Genomic DNA, 24054 nt, shown 5'->3' with positions numbered 1-24054 from the left:
AGGGCTCATATCTCCTGCTGGTCTGTGATCGCCCCCCCCCCCCTCCCCGTCGCCGTGGAGACGGACAGCCTACCTGGGAATGCGTTGATGTCAATGACGGCATGCTGGCCCGTCTGGTTGTTGATGATGACGTCGATGCCGAACAAGGACACGCCCAGAGCCTGGCGCAGGGAGCGGGACAGCTCCCGGATGACGTCATCGCTGGGCGGCTGGGACACGCCCTCCACATTGTCTCTCTGGGGTCACGGGCACACAGACACACAGACTATTGTAATAACAATAACAAAAATTATAATTAAAATAACATATTGAGCTTTCAGCGGGAGCTTTTATCCAAAGCTACGTCAAGCACACAGGGTGATTTGAACCTGGGGGTCGCTTGATCTGCAGTCAAGTGCTCTAACCACTGAGCTACGCCCTCCTCTTGGTACTGGGAGAAACTGTGGGTGAGACTGTATACACTAGACACACAGGGAGTCAGGTGGCTGTGTGGTTAAGGAATCGGGCTAGTAATCGGAAGGTTGTGGGTTCGATTTTGGCTGTGTCAAATGACGTTGTGTCCTTGGGCAAGGCACTTCACCCTACTTGCCTTCGGGGAATGTCCCTGTACTTACTGTAAGTCGCTCTGGATAAGAGCGTCTGCTAAATGACTAAATGTAGACTAGCACGCAGAAGGCCTCTGTGGGTGTTTGAGTACTTACAGACGTCAGGTCACAGGATGACTCTGGTTTGGACACGTTGTGGCTGTTGAAGAATATAGCTTTCCTGTCTGTGGACACAACATGAACACATTCAGCGTGCTGTTCTGAGGCAGCGCTTATCTACGCTTGTAAAACCGCTCCTGCCAACGGTCACCGCTCCGTCCTGCCAGCAGGGGGCGGGAGACTGGAGCGAGGCCAGTCCCCCGGGGGGGAGGGGGGGGGGGAGGAGTTCCTGTGTGACGCAGAGTGGTCACGGAGGTGAAAGCCCTAGTGAGAGACACACAAACCACCACAACGTCTGAGGGATGTCGTTTGGTACAGACATCCCCTGCCTCTCCCCACATGACTGCTGAACAAACAGGCCGGCAGCAGCTCATATTTACATGGTCTGTGACTCAGAGGGAACTTTCCTCTGGTGAAAAGCTTGATTGATTGCTGCCCAGCCAATGCAAAGAGACTCATTGATTGCTCTCGTTTTTTTACCAGTGTCTCTACCACCCCTCCATTAGTAACCATTAACCTAAAGAGACAGAGCTGCAGAATGAGACTCTGGGGGATGGAGGGGGAGGGAGAGATGGGGGAGAGAGAGAGAAGAGAGATGGGCGAGTGTTCTAGCCTGCTCCAGGCATGGCGTGGGCAGCTAGAAAGAGCTGCACACAGTGAACACACACACACACACACATTCACTGCCTTCCCAGGAATGCTGAACTGATCAGTGGGCACATTTCACCTCTGTGTGGAGCTAAGGCTGAATAGAGAGGGAGGGAGGGGAGAGAGAGAGAGGGAGAGAGAGGGAGGAGGAGGTATGTGGCCGTGTCTAACTCTGACACCAGCACCTCTTTCACAATGCTGAGGTGCTAAAACAAACACGCCTGCCTCTCTCCCTCTCTCCCTCTCTCCCTCTCTCCCTCTCTCCCTCTCTCCCTCTCTCCCTCCCTCCCTCCCTCCCTCCCTCCCTCCCTCCCTCTCTCCCCCTCTCTCTCTCTCCCTCCCTCCCTCTCTCCCTCTCTCCCTCTCTCCCCCTCTCTCTCTCTCCCTCCCTCCCTCTCTCCCTCTCTCCCTCTCTCTCTCTCTCTCTCTCTCTCCCTCCCTCCCTCCCTCCCTCCTGGGGGAGGACAAAGCAGTTGTTCAGCTGAGGCTTGGCGCTAGCTCGAGCCCCTGCCTGGACAAGCGTGGCAACGCTTCTGTGGTATGTACATGAGTCTGAAAGAGACGCGGGCTGGATCAGCCTGTTTGCATAAGGCAAAGCAGACAACTGAAGTTGAACCCGATTTGCATGAGGGCTTTCACTGTAGTCCATGCAAATAAAACAGCTGTTTATTTCATTCCATACGGAACAAAATACTGGTTACTTTGCCCACAAACGAGGTGATAGCCATGCGAAGCCTTGACCAGACAGTGTTTAAGTACAGTACACAAGAACATGTCCTCTTTCTGTCTAAGGCAGAACTCCTATATCATTCTGAGGTTGACCGACCAGTCTAAACAAGACAAACACAACAATCTACATGGTTGTGTTTAAAAATAATGACGAATAAATAAAGAACCAATCTCCACTTCCCACTCCCCCCCTCCCCCCTGGGTGTGTTCCTGGGGGAGGGGCTCCAGGCAGGCTGGTGTAGAGGGGAGGCTGGTGAGAGAGGGGAGGCTGATGAGTGAGGGGAGGCTGGTGTGAGAGGGGAGGCTGGGGTGAGAGGGGAGGCTGGTGAGAGAGGGGAGGCTGGAGGCTGGTGAGAGAGGGGAGGCTGGTGTGAGAGGGGAGGCTGGTGAGAGAGGGGAGGCTGGTGTGAGAGGGGAGGCTGGTGAGAGAGGGGAGGCTGGTGAGAGAGGGGAGGCTGGTGAGAGAGGGGAGGCTGGTGAGAGAGGGGAGGCTGGTGAGAGAGGGGAGGCTGGAGGCTGGTGTGAGAGGGGAGGCTGGTGTGAGAGGGGAGGCTGGTGTGAGAGGGGAGGCTGGTGTGAGAGGGGAGGCTGGTGTGAGAGGGGAGGCTGGTGTGAGAGGGGAGGCTGGTGTGAGAGGGGAGGCTGGTGAGAGAGGGGAGGCTGGTGTGAGAGGGGAGGCTGGTGAGAGAGGGGAGGCTGGTGAGAGAGGGGAGGCTGGTGAGAGAGGGGAGGCTGGTGAGAGAGGGGAGGCTGGTGTGAGAGGGGAGGCTGGTGTGAGAGGGGAGGCTGGTGTGAGAGGGGAGGCTGGTGTGAGAGGGGAGGCTGGTGAGAGAGGGGAGGCTGGTGTGAGAGGGGAGGCTGGTGAGAGAGGGGAGGCTGGTGTGAGAGGGGAGGCTGGAGGCTGGTGTGAGAGGGGAGGCTGGAGGCTGGTGTGAGAGGGGAGGCTGGAGGCTGGTGTGAGAGGGGAGGCTGGTGTGAGAGGGGAAGCTGGAGGCTGGTGTGAGAGGGGAGGCTGGTGTGAGAGGGGAGGCTGGTGAGAGAGGGGAGGCTGGAGGCTGGTGAGAGAGGGGAGGCTGGAGGCTGGTGTGAGAGGGGAGGCTGGAGGCTGGTGAGAGAGGGGAGGCTGGAGGCTGGTGTGAGAGGGGAGGCTGGTGTGAGAGGGGAGGCTGGAGGCTGGTGTGAGAGGGGAGGCTGGAGGCTGGTGTGAGAGGGGAGGCTGGTGTGAGAGGGGAGGCTGGAGGCTGGTGTGAGAGGGGAGGCTGGAGGCTGGTGTGAGAGGGGAGCCTGGTGAGAGAAGGGAGGCTGGTGAGAGAGGGGAGGCTGGGGTGAGAGGGGAGGCTGGTGTGAGAGGGTAGGCTGGTGAGAGAGGGGAGGCTGGTGTAAGAGGGGAGGCTGGTGTGAGAGGGGAGGCTGGTGAGAGAGGGGAGGCTGGTGAGAGAGGGGAGGCTGGTGAGAGAGGGGAGGCTGGTGAGAGAGGGGAGGCTGGTGTGAGAGGGGAGGCTGGTGTGAGAGGGGAGGCTGGTGTGAGAGGGGAGGCTGGTGAGAGAGGGGAGGCTGGTGAGAGAGGGGAGGCTGGTGAGAGAGGGGAGGCTGGTGTGAGAGGGGAGGCTGGTGTGAGAGGGGAGGCTGGTGAGAGAAGGGAGGCTGGTGTGAGAGGGGAGGCTGGTGTGAGAGGGGAGGCTGGTGTGAGAGGGGAGGCTGGAGGCTGGTGTGAGAGGGGAGGCTGGAGGCTGGTGTGAGAGGGGAGGCTGGAGGCTGGTGTGAGAGGGGAGGCTGGTGAGAGAAGGGAGGCTGGTGAGAGAGGGGAGGCTGGTGTGAGAGGGGAGGCTGGTGTGAGAGGGGAGGCTGGTGAGAGAAGGGAGGCTGGTGTGAGAGGGGAGGCTGGTGTGAGAGGGGAGGCTGGTGTGAGAGGGGAGGCTGGAGGCTGGTGTGAGAGGGGAGGCTGGAGGCTGGTGTGAGAGGGGACGCTGGAGGCTGGTGTGAGAGGGGAGGCTGGTGTGAGAGGGGAGGCTGGAGGCTGGTGTGAGAGGGGAGGCTGGTGAGAGAGGGGAGGCTGGTGAGAGAGGGGAGGCTGGTGTGAGAGGGGAGGCTGGAGGCTGGTGTGAGAGGGGAGGCTGGTGTGAGAGGGGAGGCTGGTGTGAGAGGGGAGGCTGGAGGCTGGTGAGAGAGGGGAGGCTGGTGTGAGAGGGGAGGCTGGAGGCTGGTGAGAGAGGGGAGGCTGGTGTGAGAGGGGAGGCTGGAGGCTGGTGAGAGAGGGGAGGCTGGAGGCTGGTGTGAGAGGGAGAGTGGGAGGCTGGTGTGAGAGGGGAGGCTGGCTCACCTGCAGGCCCAGCGGGGAAGTTCTTCAGAGAGGGCCTCTCCACCACACTGTAGGACTCCCCGACCACGAACACCTTGTAGAGGACGGCGTTGTGGTTGATGAAGCTCTGGACCACGCAGGGAGGCTGCACGTCCTTCAGGTCGTCCTCGCTGAAGATGATGGCCATCTGGGGGGAACCACACTTCACTACGCAGTCTTAACGGCACCTCCGCTAATATATACACAGCCATTCCTGCTGTTAATATCAATCTTATTCATATGATTATTATTATTTCTATATTTTAATCATATATGTTATTTATAATATACTGAAACACGTAGAAATGATTTGGGCTATGTGTTGTGTGTGTTGGAATATTAGTGTTTTCTGTCAGTGCGGAAAAAAAATGATGTGAACTATTTGTTCTTGTATAAGTCTTATTCTGGTTTAAATATGTTTCTCAGATCAAATTTGATTAGTTAGACCTGTCACAGAGGGCCTGACTGTGCTAGCTGGAAGGTCACCACTGAATGGTGATCCAGGTAATGTGTGACATTGTGATTGGTTAACAGAAGTGAGGAGGGCTGGGGGTGTGGTCAACCCCTGACCTCTAGTCGTCTTACCTCGTGGGAGTTGGTTCCGTGTGCTACACGTGTTTTGCAAACTGAGAATGAAAGAAGTAAGGTAGTTTGAGTTTGTGCACTAGACACTGGAGCAGGTATCTGACAGCAGAATAACTAGCGCCAAATGTTTTACGTTTTACAGCAGATGTACAATATCATGCATGGACTCTCTGTGACATACGGTATTTGAAATATCTAGGTTTAGAGTTATATTAAGACTTAGATATATTACGACTTCCTTGTCTAAACTTCAGATGATCTGAAACAGATAAAAGCTAATTTAGTACAGTGTTCTGGTCTGTTTGTCAGTAACCACTAACCACTAACTAAGAGCAACATTGAGCCAAGACTTGGCAGCAGGAAGGAAGTGCAATTTGCAATCATATGTACCAACTCAGTTCCTCTTCCTGTCGCAGACTTACTGAAGGGGAATGTTAGTCCATGCTTCTGAATCTGCTGCAGAGTATCTGGACCACAGTCCGTGTTCAGAACCATGAAGGGAGGAGAGCAGATCCTGTCATCTGTGGGAGACAGAGAGGAGGGAGGGAGGAAAGAGAGGAGGAGAGGAGGGAGGGAGGAGAGAGGGGGAGAGGAGGGAGGGAGGAGAGAGGGGAGAGGAGGGAGGGGGGAGAGGAGGGAGGGAGGAGAGGGGGAGAGGAGGGAGGGAGGAGAGAGGGGGAGAGGAGGGAGGGAGGAGAGAGGGGGAGAGGAGGGAGGGAGGAGAGAGGGGGAGAGGAGGGAGGGAGGAGAGAGGGGGGGAGAGGAGGGAGGGAGGAGAAGAGAGGAGGAGAAGAGGGAGGGCGGAGAGAGAGGGGGAGAAGAGAGGAGGAGAGGAGGGGGGGAGAGGAGGGAAGAGAGAGAGGAGGAGAGGAGAGGGGGAGAGGAGGGAGGGAGGAGAAGAGAGGAGGAGAAGAGGGAGGGCGGAGAGAAAAGGGAGGAGTAGAGAGAACAGAGAGAGAGGGGAAGAGAGGGAGGGAGGAGAAGAGAGGGAGGGAGGAGAAGAGAGTTCAGACTCAGTGGACAGGGATGTAGGAGGTCTTCTTGGTTCAGACGGTGCTCTGGGGCGAGCAGCAAGCAGGAGGTGCAGGTCCACTTCAAATAACATCTACAAACAAACAACGTCTCAACGTGACCTGCTGACGAAAGCGATAGGTCATCTGATCCACTGATCTGTGCACACACACAGAATCCCACGCACGCATCCACACACAAACACTGTGTGTGCGTGTGAGTCAAGGAGACATTGAGGGTGCTTGTCTTTTACCCCGGGGGCAGGCTTACGAAACGATCGCAGAGCACAGAGAACACAAGAGGTCGCCTGGGAGAAGCACCATCATGTCCTCCAAACAAACAAACAAACCAGGAAGCTGCCAAACAGGTCCCCTCTGCCTCAAGCGTACACAAGGAAACGTGACTAAACACAGACACGCAGCCAGCGACACCTCAGAAACACAAAAAAGGGCTCTTACACCTACAGACTCAAAAGAACCACAGTACATTTAGTCATTTAGCAGACGCTCTTATCCAGAGCGACTTACAGTAAGTACAGGGACATTCCCCCCCCGAGGCAAGTAGGGTGAAGTGCCTTTCCCAAGGACACAACGTCATTTTGCACGGGACCGGCAACCTTCTGATTGGTAGCCCGATTCCATAACCGCTCAGCCATCTGACTTCATCTGACAGTACAAACACCAACTGACACGGCAGTCGGACATGACACGACTAAGAACCCCACGTCACACACATACGTCAGACACACACGTCCCAGAGGCCCTCATTCTTTCCCACCTGACTGATCGGCCTTGTTTAGCAAGTGTGACATCATATCCTGTGCATATCCTGTCTGGTCCGTCTCTGGTCCGGGCTGTGCCACCTGAGGAAGTGGCAGCCTAACATCCTGCAGATACGCCCCCCCGGCTTAGACACCTTCTGTGTTCTCCAGACCAGGCCTGGATTCCTACTCGGGACTCTGGAAGCCTCCTGTTCTCTGAGCTGAGATAAGGCCGCGACAGATATCGCCACAGGAAATCAGAGAGCTAAGCCAAGCTCGAACAAATTGCTCAGGACAAAAAAAACAAAAAAAAAAACGGGCTAAGACCACAACAGACATGGGCTTGTTTAACCAGCTCCCAGAGAGCATCTGAAGTCATGAGAATCTCCCAGCGACAGACTGCAGGCCTAGTGAGACTCCGGAGCCACTCTGGTCATGGATGACCCCGATGTTGCTCCACCCAGACCACCTCCACCCCGCAGATGAATAGCTCTACTCCTGACCGGGGAGGAGGGGGGGGGGGGGATGTGAAAGCCCAGGCCACGAGCAGCTGACTCAGGAGACGAGACGTGATTGGAGGAAGCCTGCCCGGGTCACCAGGGCTCAGAACGAGAGCTTCCTGTTTGGCTGGTCTCGCTGCTCAGCCAATAGCAGCCTTCAGATCCACAGCTAGACCTCAGCCAGCAAGGAAGACAAGGACAGGACAGCACCCCAACCAAACCAAAAGACTTCTTACTAAACAGAAGCCATGAATCAGCGGCAGCCAAACCAACTTTAGCGGCTGATTCCATTACTCTTCGTGATGGCAGTGAAAAGGCTTGAATATAAAACAAACCAGGACTTGAGAAGAGCTTCTGTTTGGGTCTGTGTCAGCGGTGTGGTTCTCAGTGTTGACACAGCGGGCAGCGAGGGAGGAAGGAGAGGTGAGAAGCCAGCAGGATCCATCCATCACAGCCCAACCTGCTACTGCTGGCCCAACCTGCAGATGTTCCAGGTACACAGATGTCTTGCGGTTTAAAGTACAGACAAACAAATCCCTAAAGTGATGTTGTCCTGATGGGACTTTGATCTTTGTACTAAATGGCCAAGGTTGATAGTTGACAGTAAGGGTCCGGAGAAAGAGAGGGGTGTGTGTGGGTGTGTGCAAGTGTGTATGTGTGCAAGTGTGTGTGTGTGGAGGGATTTCCCTGAGTCCAGTTTGTCCCCAGGAGCCAGCAGCTCCACCACCATAAAAAGCTCAACAAGACTGGTGGTGTTTGCACCCGGGCCGTGGGTCCACAGCCCCCAGCAGGAAGGGGAGCCCTAACTCCTCCTCATCACTCTCAGCATCCTCCACTAAGAGGCTTATGGCTCAATTATAAGGATAAATGATGAATTCAAAACAAGAATTAGCTCTGGTTTCTCACAAAGACTAATCTGTAGCCGCCGACGTGGAGTCGTCTCGTTTCCTGCTTCCATTGTTCAGACAGCAGGTCCACGCGGGAGGAGAACTGACCGTTATCACGTTAGAGAGCTGATCCATCGTCTTCTCTCTGGGTGACGCTGGCTGTCCTAGGCCTGGCTGAGGGATATGCTGCAGTGTGTCGAGCACTTCCCTGGCCTGGTTTTCACTCCAATATTGATCACTAGCGACAGTAAGTCACACTGTTATTGTTTTGTAAGTCTCACACACACAGTGTCTTTGTTCTGTTCTGTCCGGCTTGAACTTTGGGATTTATGGGAGAGTGGAGTCCCAAACACTCGTTAAAACCGCAATGAAACCCTCAACATTGTCTCCTTACATATACTGTTTCAGTTTGACTGCACGAAATCTCTCTCTCTTTATTTAAGAGCGCCCATGCCCTTTTGAAGTGTAAAGGGATACTGCGCTGCGGAGACCGAGAAAGAGATACTTCACTTTACAGAGCTTGACGACGGTTGCCGTCTACAAAAACACAGTGGAACATCTCCGGGTAACTTATAAACAGAGACCAGTCGACCCTTTCCACTTGTGTAAACAGCTCTCCTGCTCGGGACCAGACAGGAAGCAGGAAGTTGGACAGAGCTGGAGAGTTCAGATGTGTCTCAGACAGACAGCAGCCTGTCATAGAGCACTTACATTTACTCATTTAGCAGACGCTCTTATCCAGAGCGACTTACAGTAAGTACAGGGACATTCTCCCCGAGGCAAGTATGGTGAAGTGCCTTGCCCAAGGACACAACGTCATTTTGCACGGCCAGGAATCGAACCAACAACCTTCTGATTAATAGCCCGACTCCCTAACCGCTCAGCCATCTGACATCTGACCACCCACTTCCACAGCTTCAACATCAGGAACCTCGCTGGAGATGGTTGAACAGGGTCAAGTGAGGTTGGTTTATCCAAAACAAACACAGATAGTGTTTCCTCCTATTGAGAGCTATTCTGAGCCACTCGGAGTCCCTGGCCAAGGCAGGCTATGTGCAGCCTGTGGTCCAGGGTTGCCTTGACAGCTAGGGCTGCAGCAGGTTTCCATGGTCACCTGATTAGGATGAGGAAGTGACTGAGTCAGAGAGACCAGGGCCTTGGACTCCCCTGTCCCCCTTCCTAGCCTCCTTCCCCCTGGCCTCCCTCCCTCTCCTAACCTCCATTTCCTGGCCTTCCTCCTCATCCTGGCCTCCCTCTTTCTCCTAACCTCAATCCTCCAGGCCTCCCCCCTCCTAACCCCTCAGCTTTCCCTGTCCCTGAGATCTTGTTGTTGAGTGAAGACACCAGCAGCTTATTTCAGCCCCCACCGATGGAGATGTGATCTGGTATTATGAGGGTTTACATGTAGTCATTTAGCAGACGCTCTTATCCAGAGCAACTTACAGTAAGTACAGGGACATTCCCCCGAGGCAAGTAGGGTGAAGTGCCTTTCCCAATGTAATTTGGCACAGCCGGGAATCGAACGAACAACCTTCTGATTAATATCCCGACTCCCTAACCGCTCAGCCATCTGACTCCCTCAGTTTACACTTCACTGTGTGAACCAGATGCTGTACGCGTGAGAACACACAAGGTACCTGAAGTAATAGGAACCTATTGTTTATGTAAAGCAACAGAAAGTGACTCATAACAGAAATCTAGAACCAAAAGCATCACATCCTTTTTCGAAAGTCCCTTTTCTAATCACAAGTGTAGAGCGATCTGCACACAGGTGAACACACTGCTGCTGGAGCACGTGTCACTCAACACAGTTCCCTTTACTGCAGAACCATCCTCACGGCCGTTTGGGAGGAAAAAATCATTTTGTGAGTTGTATTTTAGGAACCCTGTTCTGACAGCACTTCAGCACTCTAGTCTGGTCTGGTCTCCTCTAGTCTGATCTGGTCTGGTCTCCTCTAGTCTGATCTGGTCTGGTCTCCTCTAGTCTGATCTGGTCTCCTCTAGTCTGATCTGGTCTGGTCTCCTCTAGTCTGATCTGGTCTGGTCTCCTCTAGTCTGATCTGGTCTGGTCTCCTCTAGTCTGATCTGGTCTGGTCTCCTCTAGTCTGGTCTGGTCTGGTCTCCTCTAGTCTGATCTGGTCTGGTCTCCTCTAGTCTGATCTGGTCTGGTCTCCTCTAGTCTGATCTGGTCTCCTCTAGTCTGATCTGGTCTGGTCTCCTCTAGTCTGGTCTGGTCTCCTCTAGTCTGATCTGGTCTGGTCTCCTCTAGTCTGGTCTGGTCTCCTCTAGTCTGGTCTGGTCTCCTCTAGTCTGGTCTGGTCTCCTCTAGTCTGGTCTGGTTTAGTCTGGTCTGGTTTAGTCTGGTCTGGTTTAGTCTGGTCTGTTATCCTCTAGTCTGGTCTGGTCTCCAGCCAGCCCCCAGTGACTGTGTGTCCCCAGTGAGCTATGGGCTGAGCTGTGGGCTGAGAGCTGTTGGCCTGCTGGTGACAGGCCGGGCTAACTTATAACATCAGCCCAGAGAGAGAGAGAGAGCAGGCTGGGGCAGGTTCACCCAGGGTTCACCCAGGGTTCACAAGGGTTCACCAGGGTTCACCAGGGTTCACCCAGGGTTCACCCAGGGTTCACCCAGGGTTCACCAGGGTTCACCAGGGTTCACCAGGGTTCACCCAGAGCAGAGCCGGGCTGCTGTCACACAGGGGGGAGGAGAGTTAAAGGATTATGCTCTACTGCTACATAAAACACCTGGTAGGAAGCACACAGTCACATGACTCATCGGAGGGGGACGTGGAAAGCAGCACTACAGGCTCTGGTGAGACTGGACAGACAAAACTGTACGTGTGTGTGTGTGTGTTAGAGAGAGAGAGTAAGTGTGTGTGTGTTAGAGAGAGTGCAGGTGTGTGTGAGTACGTGAGAGAACGAGTGTGTGTGTGGGTAGCTACCTTGCATGCAGTCCTCTATCCTGTGGATGAGCTGATAGGACTTGCAGCGGTCCAGCAGGGTCCTGATGGCTGGTAGAGGGTCCAGAACTATGGTCTCAGGGTGGGCCTCAATGTAGTCCTGAAACACACACTTCCATGAGTCACTCTGCATACGAGACAAAGCTGTCATTTCTGATCCCGCACCCACGCTATATTTAGCATCTTGTGTCGGTTTTGATCCCCCGCTATACGCGTGTGTGTGAGTGTGTGTGAGTGTGTGTGAGTGTGTGTGAGTGTGTGTGAGAGTGTGTGAGTGTGTGTGAGTGTGTGTGAGTGTGTGTGAGTGTGTGTGAGTGTGTGTGATGCACGCAGGCCTGCTGGGTTACATCACCCACCCCCTGCGTGGCCTGCAGGACGTCCACGAGGCTCCATGCTTTATGTAACCACCCCCCCCCCCATCTCTCCATACACGCCTCCATCCTCCCCTCCTCCAGCTCTGCTCCCTCTCCCTTCCTCCTCCTCCTCCTCCAGCTCTACAGTTCATCTCCTTCCCCCTCCCCCTCCTCCTTTCCCTCTCGGCCCAGTCCTCCTCCTCCTCCTCTTATAGTTTCCTCTGTCAGCCTCATCCGGTCCCTTCCTGCAGTCAGTCATCTTGTCTCCCAGCAGCTCAGAGCCAACCAGAGCATCTCATCTGCCTCTGAACACACACACACACACACAGGCAGCAAACACGCCAAGCTAGACACACACACTCGTGAACGCACACATTCCAATCCTTGGGTCTTAACATCCATCTGCACAGTAGCAGTCCTGATCCAAACAGCAGTGTGCTTACGTAAGACAAGAAAGCCGGCATCAAGAAATGAACTCATCTTCCAGTGGTTCACAAGGGCACGCACTGTTTGGGCCATCACCAACAGGACTTCTATTTCTAGGAGGCTGCTGGGAAAGCGAGTCAAACAGAATGGGATGTTTACCAACATGTTCACGGTCCGTCACGTTGACGACAGAGCTGTACTCACGATCATAAAGCTGGAGCGTTGGTTTATGAGTTGTGATAAAACTCACACTCCTGCAAAGCTGCGGCTATGACAGTTCCCCTTTCAGGTGAATTTACCTAAACCCACATTACACAGCAGTGTACTGTTCCACAGGTAAAACAACTGGTATTTATTGCAAAGGTCGTCTGACTAAATAATAACAAACAGGCTTCCTACTGTTGGTTATACACTGACAGTTAATGTGTGTGCCTGAAGCCTGCAGACTCGACCTCCCAAACAACAGGATGTGGTGACAGTTGGGATCATAAAAGCCGTTTCCATGGCAGTAACTGAATGACTGCTGCTCTCCGCGAGGTGTTTCTTGTGAGGGTCAAGGTTCAACTGTAGTCTGACTGAGAGGAAGGCTTCCTGCCAGCTCTGAACGTTGCTCTGTGAGACCTTTCTAGTTCCTTCTGCAGCTCTGTGTGGCGTTGCTGGGGAGAGAGCTAGCTCCTTCTGCAGCTCTGTGTGGCGTTGCTGGGGAGAGAGCTAGCTCCTTCTGCAGTTCTGTGTGGCGTTGCTGGAGACAGAGCTAGCTCCTTCTGCAGCTCTGTGTGGCGTTGCTGGGGACAGAGCTAGCTCCTTCTGCAGCTCTGTGTGGCGTTGCTGGGGACAGAGCTAGCTCCAAACAGGGAGGGCCTCGCCAGGGGCGCTGAGTCACGGCAGGAATCACAAGGAGGGAAGTGAGTTCCAGCCAGCAGCCTTTTCAGCTCTCCATGTCATCACAAACACCAGACCAGTACACCCTCGACTGCTGCTCCTACAGACTGCTGATCTTACAGACTGCTGCTCCTACAGACTGCTGATCTCTCTCCCTCTCTCTCCCTCTCCCCCTCTCCCCCTCTCCCCCTCTCCTCCTCTCCTCCTTGTAAACTGGCAGCCGGCTGCAGGATGGCGTGACTCGTTACACGGTAACAGCAGAGCCCTCTGACTCACCCAGGGAGGGAGGGAGGGGAGGAAAGGGGGGAGGGAGGGTAGGAAAAGAGAGAGGGAGGGTGAAGGCAGAAAGAGGGTGGACAATATAATGCTGATGGAATGAGATGTGTATCACACCTTCTCAAATACTTGCCAGATCTTTTTTGCAAAGGAACACACACACACGCACACTTCTGTACCGAGCCATTTGCAGTGTGACACGACCGCAAAAAACAACAAGCCACTCGTTGTACTTGAGAGATACAGAAATACATGACAAGTTTCCTCCGAGGACAGCACAGCAAGACAAACCTCCAGTGACGGCCGTGAGCCTATCACCATTAGTCACGCTCCGAGTCCTGGAGCGTCAGTTAGCAGCGCTGCTCTGGTGACTGGGACAGATTATACTGGGCTTCTTCCCCGGCATGAACTCATTCTGCTCTCTGTTGGCTGAGGCAGTGTCTGACTGTGTGTGTGTGTGTGTGTGACAGCAAGTGGCCGTGTGTGACGGTGTGTGTGTGTGTCAGTGTGACTGTGTGTGTGTGTCACCTGTACTCTCTGCACCAGCAGGACAGCCTGCATGTCGTTCTGGTCCGCCTCCAGGATGAGGTCTGTCAGCTTGTGGATGATGACGTCCAGAGGGCCCTGCTCCTCCAGGGGCAGGCTCAGGTCCAGCTGGGGGCACAGGGTCACAGGACACAGGTCAGAGGTCGCAGACTAACAGAATCAGAATCAGAACAGTTCACACAAATCGTCCCCCCAACAATTTCAAACAAACTCCAAACATTCTACTGTTGGCTGTTGGGTTTTAAAATGTTTGGAGAGAACTGATTTTTCACACTGCCCTAACAAACACCAACAGCCACATCACACAGACCCAACACAACCCAACAACTGTTGTTTGTTGGTGTTAGTTTGGGCGGTGTGACCTGGCTTCAACAGGCTACGTGCACCGTACAGCTACAACACGGTGGCACAGCTGACAGCTCACATCCGACATGAGGGATGGTGGTGTCACTGTGGGTGGAGGACAGGGTTTGTTTTAGCTGACGTATCTCCACCCTGGTGTTTGGTAGCTGACATATCTCCACCCTGGTGTTTGGTAGCTGATGTATCTCCACCCTGGTGTTTGGTATCTGACGTATCTCCACCCTGGTGTTTGGTATCTGATGTATCTCCACCCTGGGGTTTGGTAGCTGATGTATCTCCACCCTGGGGTTTGGTATCTGATGTATCTCCACCCTGGTGTTTGGTATCTGATGTATCTCCACCCTGGGGTTTGGTATCTGACGTATCTCCACCCTGGGGTTTGGTAGCTGACGTATCTCCACCCTGGTGTTTGGTATCTGACGTATCTCCACCCTGGGGTTTGGTAGCTGACGTATCTCCACCCTGGGGTTTGGTAGCTGATGTATCTCCACCCTGGGGTTTGGTATCTGACGTATCTCCACCCTGGTGTTTGGTATCTGATGTATCTCCACCCTGGGGTTTGGTATCTGACGTATCTCCACCCTGGTGTTTGGTATCTGACGTATCTCCACCCTGGGGTTTGGTAGCTGACGTATCTCCACCCTGGGGTTTGGTAGCTGATGTATCTCCACCCTGGTGTTTGGTATCTGATGTATCTCCACCCTGGTGTTTGGTATCTGACGTATCTCCACCCTGGGGTTTGGTAGCTGACGTATCTCCACCCTGGGGTTTGGTAGCTGATGTATCTCCACCCTGGGGTTTGGTAGCTGATGTATCTCCACCCTGGGGTTTGGTAGCTGATGTATCTCCACCCTGGTGTTTGGTAGCTGATGTATCTCCACCCTGGGGTTTGGTAGCTGACGTATCTCCACCCTGGGGTTTGGTAGCTGACGTATCTCCACCCTGGGGTTTGGTAGCTGATGTATCTCCACCCTGGGGTTTGGTAGCTGACGTATCTCCACCCTGGGGTTTGGTAGCTGATGTATCTCCACCCTGGGGTTTGGTATCTGATGTATCTCCACCCTGGTGTTTGGTATCTGATGTATCTCCACCCTGGTGTTTGGTATCTGATGTATCTCCACCCTGGGGTTTGGTATCTGATGTATCTCCACCCTGGGGTTTGGTATCTGATGTATCTCCACCCTGGGGTTTGGTATCTGACGTATCTCCACCCTGGTGTTTGGTATCTGACGTATCTCCACCCTGGTGTTTGGTATCTGACGTATCTCCACCCTGGGGTTTGGTATCTGACGTATCTCCACCCTGGTGTTTGGTAGCTGATGTATCTCCACCCTGGGGTTTGGTAGCTGACGTATCTCCACCCTGGGGTTTGGTAGCTGACGTATCTCCACCCTGGGGTTTGGTATCTGATGTATCTCCACCCTGGGGTTTGGTATCTGACGTATCTCCACCCTGGGGTTTGGTATCTGACGTATCTCCACCCTGGTGTTTGGTAGCTGATGTATCTCCACCCTGGGGTTTGGTAGCTGATGTATCTCCACCCTGGGGTTTGGTAGCTGACGTATCTCCACCCTGGTGTTTGGTAGCTGATGTATCTCCACCCTGGGGTTTGGTAGCTGTAGCTGGCCGTGCACAGTTCTCCAGTCTGGGCTGGTGCTAAGGGGGCCACAGTGGGACTGACACACACACACACACAGTTATAAACGGAGACAAGCTTCGGGGGGCACAATAGCGACTCTTCTTGCTAGAGTACATGACAAGAAGCCTCCATTGTGATGAGGGCTGAATGGATCCACTGTGTGTGTGTGTGTGTGTCTGTGTGTGTGAGTACATTCATAAGTGTGTTCGATTCTTCTCACAGTTTGTGATTCAGACTTGCAGTGTTTGGGCCTGTGTGTGTGTGTGTGTCTGTGAGTGTGTGTGTGTAGCCCTCAGCAGGCTGGTCTCCAGCCGAGCATCCAGCCATTTCTTAATTGAAGAAAGGCCTTCTGACAGTCGGGGGGCTATTCTGAGACGCAGAGATCAGCACAAAAATAAACTAAAAACAACAAGCTAGACTGAGGCCAGCTTTGTCTCACAGCATAATAGCAGGGACCAATCAGCATCAAGCACACTTCTTCCTCATCTCTAACCAAGCACAGGATGACATTACCACAGAGCTTATTAGGGAACATCATCATGCTACACGATATGCAGGGCTTTTTAATAAAGCTTAGATTACTTTAACAAGAGCAATAAAGCAGAATTAGTCCTGTCTTACTACAGTGACATTGGGTTCCGCAGGTGTGATGTGCACCAATCAGGAGGTGAAACAGGCTCTTTGGAAGCAGGAAAGTGTAATTAGAATCATTAGTCTGGACGACCAACATTCATTAGCCGTATCAGACAGGGAATCATCTCCAGTAAATGCTCTTTTTCAAAGCGCTACTAAGAGTTAGCCATGTTCAGGCTACATAGTCCTTCTATGCTCGTCATCAGCACACACACCTTGACCATCAGCGTGGTTTAGACATGGGCAGTGTCTGTCCAGTGAGTCGAGGCCTTACAAGTTAATCTTCTCTTAGGGTTGAAGGTGTGGTACAGTACGTGCTGGTCTGGGTAATGATTGAGATATGTGACGTATAGGTGACCTATTCCTCTACTGTACACTTGGTCTGTCCCTGCTGAAGGCATTTCCAACTACTGTAGATGGAAGTTCACGTGTGAATAAGACTTGATGCAGGGCCGGAAGAACAAGTGATCTCAACAAGGTTAAAAGCCTTTTTAACCAATATCTCTCATCTGTGTCAGTGGCGGTTAACCGTCCAGTCAATATTTGCTTTGGTTGTTAGGATGAGATCTGGATCTCTTGAACTATGTCAGACAGATATGCACAAGAGGTATGCTGGTCTTTCCCAAACACGGCAAAGCTTGGGTGTTCCTGTCAAAACAGGGTTGGGTTTAGGAGCTCATTATCTGCTGTAATTACTTGGATTTCTTCTTCCTCTGTGTCCCCTCTGCCAGTCCCTTTGTTTCCCCTCTCTCCCCGCAGCCTCTGCCCGCAGCCTCTCTCCCCGTAGCCTCTCTCCCCGCAGCCTCTCTCCCCGCAGCCTCTCTCCCCGCAGCCTCTCTCCCCGCAGCCTCTCTCCCCGCAGCCTCTCTCCCCGCAGCCTCTCTCCCCGCAGCCTCCATCCCCACAGCCTCTGACTCGCAGCCTCTCTCCCCGCAGCCTCTCTCCCCGCAGCCTCTCTCCCCGCAGCCTCTCTCCCCGCAGCCTCTCTCCCCGCAGCCTCTCTCCCCGCAGCCTCTCTCCCCGCAGCCTCTCTCCCCGCAGCCTCTCTCCCCGCAGCCTCTCTCCCCGCAGCCTCTCTCCCCGCAGCCTCTGACTCAAAGCCTCTCCTCCAGCTCTTGTTCTGCCCCTTTCAGCTCCAGTCGCTCATCGCTCCAGTTGCCTTTAAGAGGCGTTCAGCTTAACAGGGTTGAATAACATTGTAAAAGGCCCTGTGAGCCAGCATGTCCTGCTGTGATGTCCGTCACACCCCACACAGTAGACACACACGCACACAGAAGGCATGACGTCATAGGCACACAGCTAAAGAGAAGCACTACTGGGTTGTGAAGGTGAGATGACACACATAGCGACCTTAACACAGTCAACGCACTTGGGGATGCCCCCCTGACAAGCAGGCAGTAATACACCCAGCTGGGGCTAGGACTAGACCTAGGGGCTGGGGCTAGGACTAGGGCTGAGGCTAGGCCTGGAGCTAGGGGCTGGGGCTAGGCCTGGAGCTAGGGGCTGAGGCTAGGACTAGGGCTGAGGCTAGGACTAGGGCTGGGGCTAGGACTAGGTCTGGAGCTAGGGGCTGAGGCTAGGCCTGGAGCTAGGGGCTGAGGCTAGGCCTGGAGCTATAGGCTGAGGCTAGGCCTGGAGCTAGGGGCTGGGGCTAGGACTAGACCTAGGGGCTGGGGCTAGGGGCTGGGACTAGGGGCTGGGGCTAGGACTAGGTCTGGAGCTAGGGGCTGAGGCTAGACCTGGAGCTAGGGGCTGAGGCTAGGCCTGGAGCTAGGGGCTGAGGCTAGGCCTGGAGCTAGGGGCTGAGGCTAGGCCTGGAGCTAGGGGCTGGGGCTAGGACTAGGCCTGGAGCTAGGGACTGAGGCTAGGACTGGAGCTAGGGGCTGAGGCTAGGCCTGGAGCTAGGGGCTAGGACTAGGCCTGGAACTAGGGGCTGAGGCTAGGCCTGGAGCTAGGGGCTGAGGCTAGGACTGTGGGGCAGTGAGCTTCTGACTGAGCACCACTGAGGCGTGGCTCTTAATCTCCTGCTTATACAACACAGAGGGCCACAGCCTGGCATCCCAGTTCAACAGCAGCCTGCTGAGTCAACACTCACCAGGACCTCATCACACCCGCCCACGCCTGGCCTGGCCTGTCACAGCACACAACCCGCAACCAGGGTGACTCTGCCCCGGCGTTAACACACACCTGTGTGGCTCCACAGCTGGGCTGTCGTTGACGCTACGCTTGGATGCTATAAGTAGAAAGGCCTGGGTAGCTAGATACACTGCAAAAATGCCCTATCGAATTTAAGAGCAACATTATTAGTTATGAGCTTGCTAATGCTTAACGCAAGTCCATTTGTCTGCCAGTGTGGTAAGAAAATGTCACTTCATAGGATTTCTTAAAATAATGTGTCATATACAGTCCCAAGACATGTATATGTATAAGAAAAGCAAAAAAGAATAGATTTAAAATCTAAAAACAACATTATCACACTCAGTTAGATGTAGAGTTTGAGCATTAGAGTTCTGGATCTGGGGCTGGAGTCTGGCCTAGAGCTGGGGCTGGGGCCAGGACTAGGGGCGAGTGACGTCTTTTGAGGTCCCCGAGGGAACCGCTAGTGGTGGTGCTAGAGGGCCACAGTGATGGCGAACCCAGAGTCGTGCAGGGAAAACAGGGGTCCTGCAGGGAGAACAGGGGTCAGGGGCAACAGCTTGCTCTGCTGAGGGACATGATGACTGACGCCCCCTGGGGAGATCCTCGTGAGCTGAATCTGATCACCCAACAACGTGCTCACAGTCCCTACAGTCTCACGAACAAAGTTCCATCTCAGACCTTAAAAAAACACACAAAAAGCTGTCCCAGAAACAGAAACAGCGCTGGGTTCCTTTGAGATGTGTCATCGTGGTAGATTTACATTTACATTTAGTCATTTAGCAGACGCTCTTATCCAGAGCGATTTACAGTAAGTACAGGGACATTCCCCCCGAAGCAAGTAGGGTGAAGTGCCTTGCCCAAGGACACAACGTCATTTTGCACAGCTGGGAATCGAACTGGCAACCTTCAGATTACTAGCCCGACTCACTCACTGCTCAGCCACCTGACTCCTAGATGCGCCGTGAAACACCATGAACTACATCCGCCCTGCAGCCTCACCTGGCATGCCCCCCTCCCAGGCCCCCCCTCCCGGGCCCCCCCTCCCAGGCCGCCCTCCCAGGCCCCCCCTCCCAGGCCCCCCCTCCCAGGCCCCCCCTCCCAGGCCCCCCCTCCCAGGCCCCCCCTCCCGGGCCGCCAGTCCCGGCAGGCTGTCCAGACAGAGACAGCAAGTGCAGACAGACTTTGTGATGAATGATTCATACAGGATGCATCCTGGCATCTGACACCCAGCCTGACCGGGGCGCACATACAGGGGCACCAGGGGGAGGAAGCAAATAGGCATATCAGCCTGACTCCCACCACCTGGAGTTGAGGGCCAAGTTGGGATCTAATTAAGCCAGTTCCTCAGTCTCCTCCCTGGAGCCTGCGGGGTAATTAGACTCAGAGCTGCTCCCCTCGGTACGTCGACACTGGGAGAACTGGCTCCAGGGTAGCTGCATCGCACGGCCGATCACAACAGAGCGTCTCTAACCCAGACAGGGCTTTGTGAGGCTGAATACACGTCTGTGTTCAGATGAGCAGGAGGGTGGAGCGAGGAGGGGGGGGGGGGATAAGCGAGGGTGGAACGAGGATGAGCAGGAGGGTGGAGCGAGGACGACAGCTGCTGAGACTATGCCCCAGTGACCACCTCTCAAGCCTGGGAGGGAGGGAGGGAGGGAGGAAGAGAGAGAGAGCAAGAGAGGGAGGGAGAGAGTGGGGGGGAGGAAGAGAGAGAGAGCAAGAGAGGGAGGGAGAGAGTGGGGGGGAGGAAGAGAGAGGTATGTTGTGCTGCTCCGTCATCTGAGAGTCTGTTGCTACCTCCTCTCACGCTAACTTCCACACACGCTCTCCTCCTAGTCAGCCCCTGGGGAGGGCTGATGGAAGGGTAGGGCAGGGTCATATCAGCTCAGACAGACAGAGAGACAGACACAGAAGAATCTTCCCAGCATAGATATAGATACTGTAGATTTAATCTCTCTCACTTAGCACAATCAGAACATTATAATTAGATTCCCCACAATATTTTTTTTTTTTTTATGAAGATGAAATTGTGAGCAACTGAACTAAAAGCCATTAGGAGCTAGTGGAGAGGAGACACCTAGAAGATGGAACACAGTTAACTCATCCTCTCTGAACTGATGTAATACAATGTTCATGTGTTTTGCTTATTAAATATGGATAAGACAAGCTACCTATCTCATTATGCATGAATCATATTGGTAAACAAAGGGTCTTAAGTGTGCATTTTGTACAACAAAGACTGGTGCCTTCAAGTAATATTAATTACTAAATAAAAAGATTACAATTCTACATGGAAATTCCTTTATACCTTTGGAAAATGTGCAGAGAATGTTTTTTATATATATATATACACACCCACACACAGCTATTTATATATATTTGAGTCGTGGAAAGTTTTAGAACCGAGTCTTTAAACATACTTTGCTGTGAGGACAGTAACAGCAATAATCAAGATAGGAAACCTTGAAATCTGTAAGCTTGGAAGTCTGTCTTGAATAATGTTTCCATTCAACATCCAGAGAGTATTCAATAAGATGGCAAAGCTGCCCTGGGCAAGCCAGCACTCGGGACAAGCTGAAGGGTAAACATGGAGCTCTGGACCTGAACTCTGTGACCTTCAACAGAACCAATCAGTGGGAGAGATATAGTAACAACCAGGAAATGAACTTTAAATTCCCCAGCACTCAACGTATGATAAAGCCCGTAACTCAATAACTTTCTCTGAACAGCAGCAAGTTATGGGCCATTTGCCTTGATGGGCTCCACTTGCTGGGAGAGAACACTGGCTTCCCCCAAACAGGCTGATGGGCTAATGTCATCAGTGCTGTGGTACAGACAGGCTGATGTATGGAGATCTGGCCCGTGCTCAAAACCACAAGCCTGGGGTAAAGGAGGTCGATATCAGTGAGCTTAGAGAAGATGCTTGGAAGGAGAAAATGAGCATAATGGCAGAGAGTGAATGCACAGAGGAGAAAGAAATGAAAAAAATAATTTTACGGATCAAGACTCTGATGAAGGAATTCGAAAGAGAACTTGCCCATCCAGAATGTCCTCAACCTTGTTTTTATGAAGGGCATTTTCCCACACTAAAACTGGAAATATGAAAAGTTCCCCAAGGGATGCCTGAATTAGCATAGGTCTCTTAAGACTGGGTGATGTCAGAATAACAGGCAAGGCCTTCGGAGGATGCAAACCTTTGGCCCTCGCGTCATAAACACTGGACATTACTGAACATTGGCCAGAGGGTACAGTTCATTTGACCCACGCAAAGAAGTTAATGTTTACGAAATCTCAATTCATTCATTATTTTCTCGTCATTTATTTTCTACTTAATAGGCGGCATGTGATGCCAAAAAGTTTCAGCAGATTTTTATGGGTTTTGGAAAAGACAGAAACAGCATTCGGACAAAATTGATTAGGGGGGTGGGGATTTTTTTTTTCCTTTTCATTTTGCTGAGAGTCAAAAAAAATAACATCCTCTTCTCATTTCCACATCTCTGATATGACCCCCTGATAGCAGAGCTTTTTCACCAGCGAGGCATCAATCTCAGGAAACAGCGCTGTGCTGTTATCTGCAAGGTTGCCTCGTTAACAGATGTGTAGGACGCAAGTGAAGGCTGAGTGTCTGAAGTCTATCTGGGGCAGACAGGACATGAGTGTAGACTTAACCTTGTTGAGATCTAACCTTCTACCTCACATTTAAAACCTAGTGAGACCCAGCTGTAGAGGAAGAGTGACCACTGTCCTGTAGAAGAACCCCTTTTCTATGTTTTTATTTTCATTTTTATGACAAACCCTTTTGGGCATTTTTCAATACTTTATTGGACAGTTTGTAAGTGAAGTGTGACAGGAAAGGCAAGGACAGAGTGAGGGGAAGACATGCAGAAAAGGTCGCAGGCCGGATTCGAACCCAGGACCCAGCCTAAGTGGTAACCCCCCACCCTCGACATTTCCCTCTCCCTCAATCCTGGTCACTCCATTTCCCTCTCCCTCAATCCTGGTCACTCCATTTCCCTCTCCCTCAATCCTGGTCACTCCATTTCCCTCTCCCTCAATCCTGGTCACTCCATTTCCCTCTCCCTCAATCCTGGTCACTCCATTTCCCTCTCCCTCAATCCTGGTCACTCCATTTCCCTCTCCCTCAATCCTGGTCACTCCATTTCCCTCTCCCTCAATCCTGGTCACTCCATTTCCCTCTCCCTCAATCCTGGTCACTCCATTTCCCTCTCCCTCAATCCTGGTCACTCCATTTCCCTCTCCCTCAATCCTGGTCACTCCATTTCCCTCTCCCTCAATCCTGGTCACTCCATTTCCCTCTCCCTCAATCCTGGTCACTCCATTTCCCTCTCCCTCAATCCTGGTCACTCCATTTCCCTCTCCCTCAATCCTGGTCACTCCATTTCCCTCTCCCTCAATCCTGGTCACTCCATTTCCTCTCCCTTGGACACAACATGTCTTTCCTTCATTTAAAGAGGGCTTGACAGCTTTATACATGGACTTATATAACCACATCAGGGCATGACAATGGCTGCCATTGTCTGCCCAGTGGGGGTGGTGGTGCCACAGGGGCAACTGCATGGCACCGGGCTCACCTTCCAGACAGTTTCCCGAGGCAGCACATTCAAAACAAACACTGCAGGTGTCCTTCTGTATTGTAGCCCCTCAATTGGCACTGACAGCCCAGTCCACCCTCCACCCCCACCCAAAAATGCTCAGGGGGTTGTGGCCTTCTGCATGAGGACAGAGGTAGACCAAATTGCGTGTGTGCGTGTGTGTGTGTGTGTGTGCGTGTGTGTGTGTGTGTGTGTGGGGAGGACAAGGCTGGGAACAGGGTGTGGGTGCCAATCGGAAGGCTGAGTGTGTCCTCAGAAACAAAGCCCTCCTCACTCTGGGGCTAGTCCCAGGACATGCGTGTGTGTGTGTGTGTGTGTGTGTGTGTGTGTGTGCTGGAGGTATCTCCAGGAAAAAAAAGGCATTTGAAAGAGCACAAAAGACTGCATAGAAAAAGAGCTCTGAAGGAGAAGCAGTGAAGGGATAACTTTTTTTGAAGCCCACAACTTCTTCTTCCTCCACAGAAAACACTGTGGTTTACGATGTGTGAGAGTGCTTGAGCTATGTGACGATCTGTGACCCTGTTCAGAAGCATCGCAGACGTGACATACAGGAGATATATATATATATATATATAGATTTCTCTCAGTGGCTGGTTAGAGCTTTTGACTACAGAACAAGAGGTCGTAGGTTCAAATCCCCCTCTGTACCAGACTTTGATAAAAGCGTCTGCCAAATGGACAGGCATGAGGCGAGATTTAGGACCAGCACGGAGGACAGACAGCTGTGAGGACAGACAGCTGTGAGGACAGACAGCAGGGAGGACAGACAGCTGGGAGGACAGACAGCAGGGAGGACAGACAGCACGGAGGACAGACAGCTGTGAGGACAGACAGCTGTGAGGACAGACAGCAGGGAGGACAGACAGCACGGAGGACAGACAGCAGGGAGGACAGACAGCTGTGAGGACAGACAGCTGGGAGGACAGACAGCAGGGAGGACAGACAGCAGGGAGGACAGACAGCTGTGAGGACAGACAGCTGTGAGGACAGACAGCACGGAGGACAGACAGCAGGGAGGACAGACAGCTGTGAGGACAGACAGCAGGGAGGACAGACAGCACGGAG

The 24054-nt window shown here is 53.0% G+C and overlaps 1 protein-coding gene across 1 annotated transcript in view; it reads right to left on the bottom strand.

Moving 5' to 3' along the window:
* itpk1b (inositol-tetrakisphosphate 1-kinase b) overlaps positions 1 to 24054 on the bottom strand; it is a 33702-nt gene that overhangs the window by 3151 nt on the left and 6497 nt on the right. The window contains exons 4-10 of the mRNA XM_067243358.1: positions 13585 to 13710; positions 11102 to 11219; positions 5427 to 5525; positions 5005 to 5045; positions 4402 to 4567; positions 702 to 769; positions 74 to 236 (exon numbers count right to left, since the gene is read on the bottom strand). Coding sequence (XP_067099459.1) covers positions 74 to 236; positions 702 to 769; positions 4402 to 4567; positions 5005 to 5045; positions 5427 to 5525; positions 11102 to 11219; positions 13585 to 13710 — 781 coding nt within the window. The remainder of the gene's footprint in view (positions 1 to 73; positions 237 to 701; positions 770 to 4401; positions 4568 to 5004; positions 5046 to 5426; positions 5526 to 11101; positions 11220 to 13584; positions 13711 to 24054) is intronic.

Source organism: Osmerus mordax, chromosome 9 (genome assembly GCF_038355195.1).
Source record: "Osmerus mordax isolate fOsmMor3 chromosome 9, fOsmMor3.pri, whole genome shotgun sequence".
Taxonomy (NCBI): domain Eukaryota; kingdom Metazoa; phylum Chordata; class Actinopteri; order Osmeriformes; family Osmeridae; genus Osmerus; species Osmerus mordax.
This window is presented reverse-complemented; position numbering and strand designations above follow the sequence as displayed.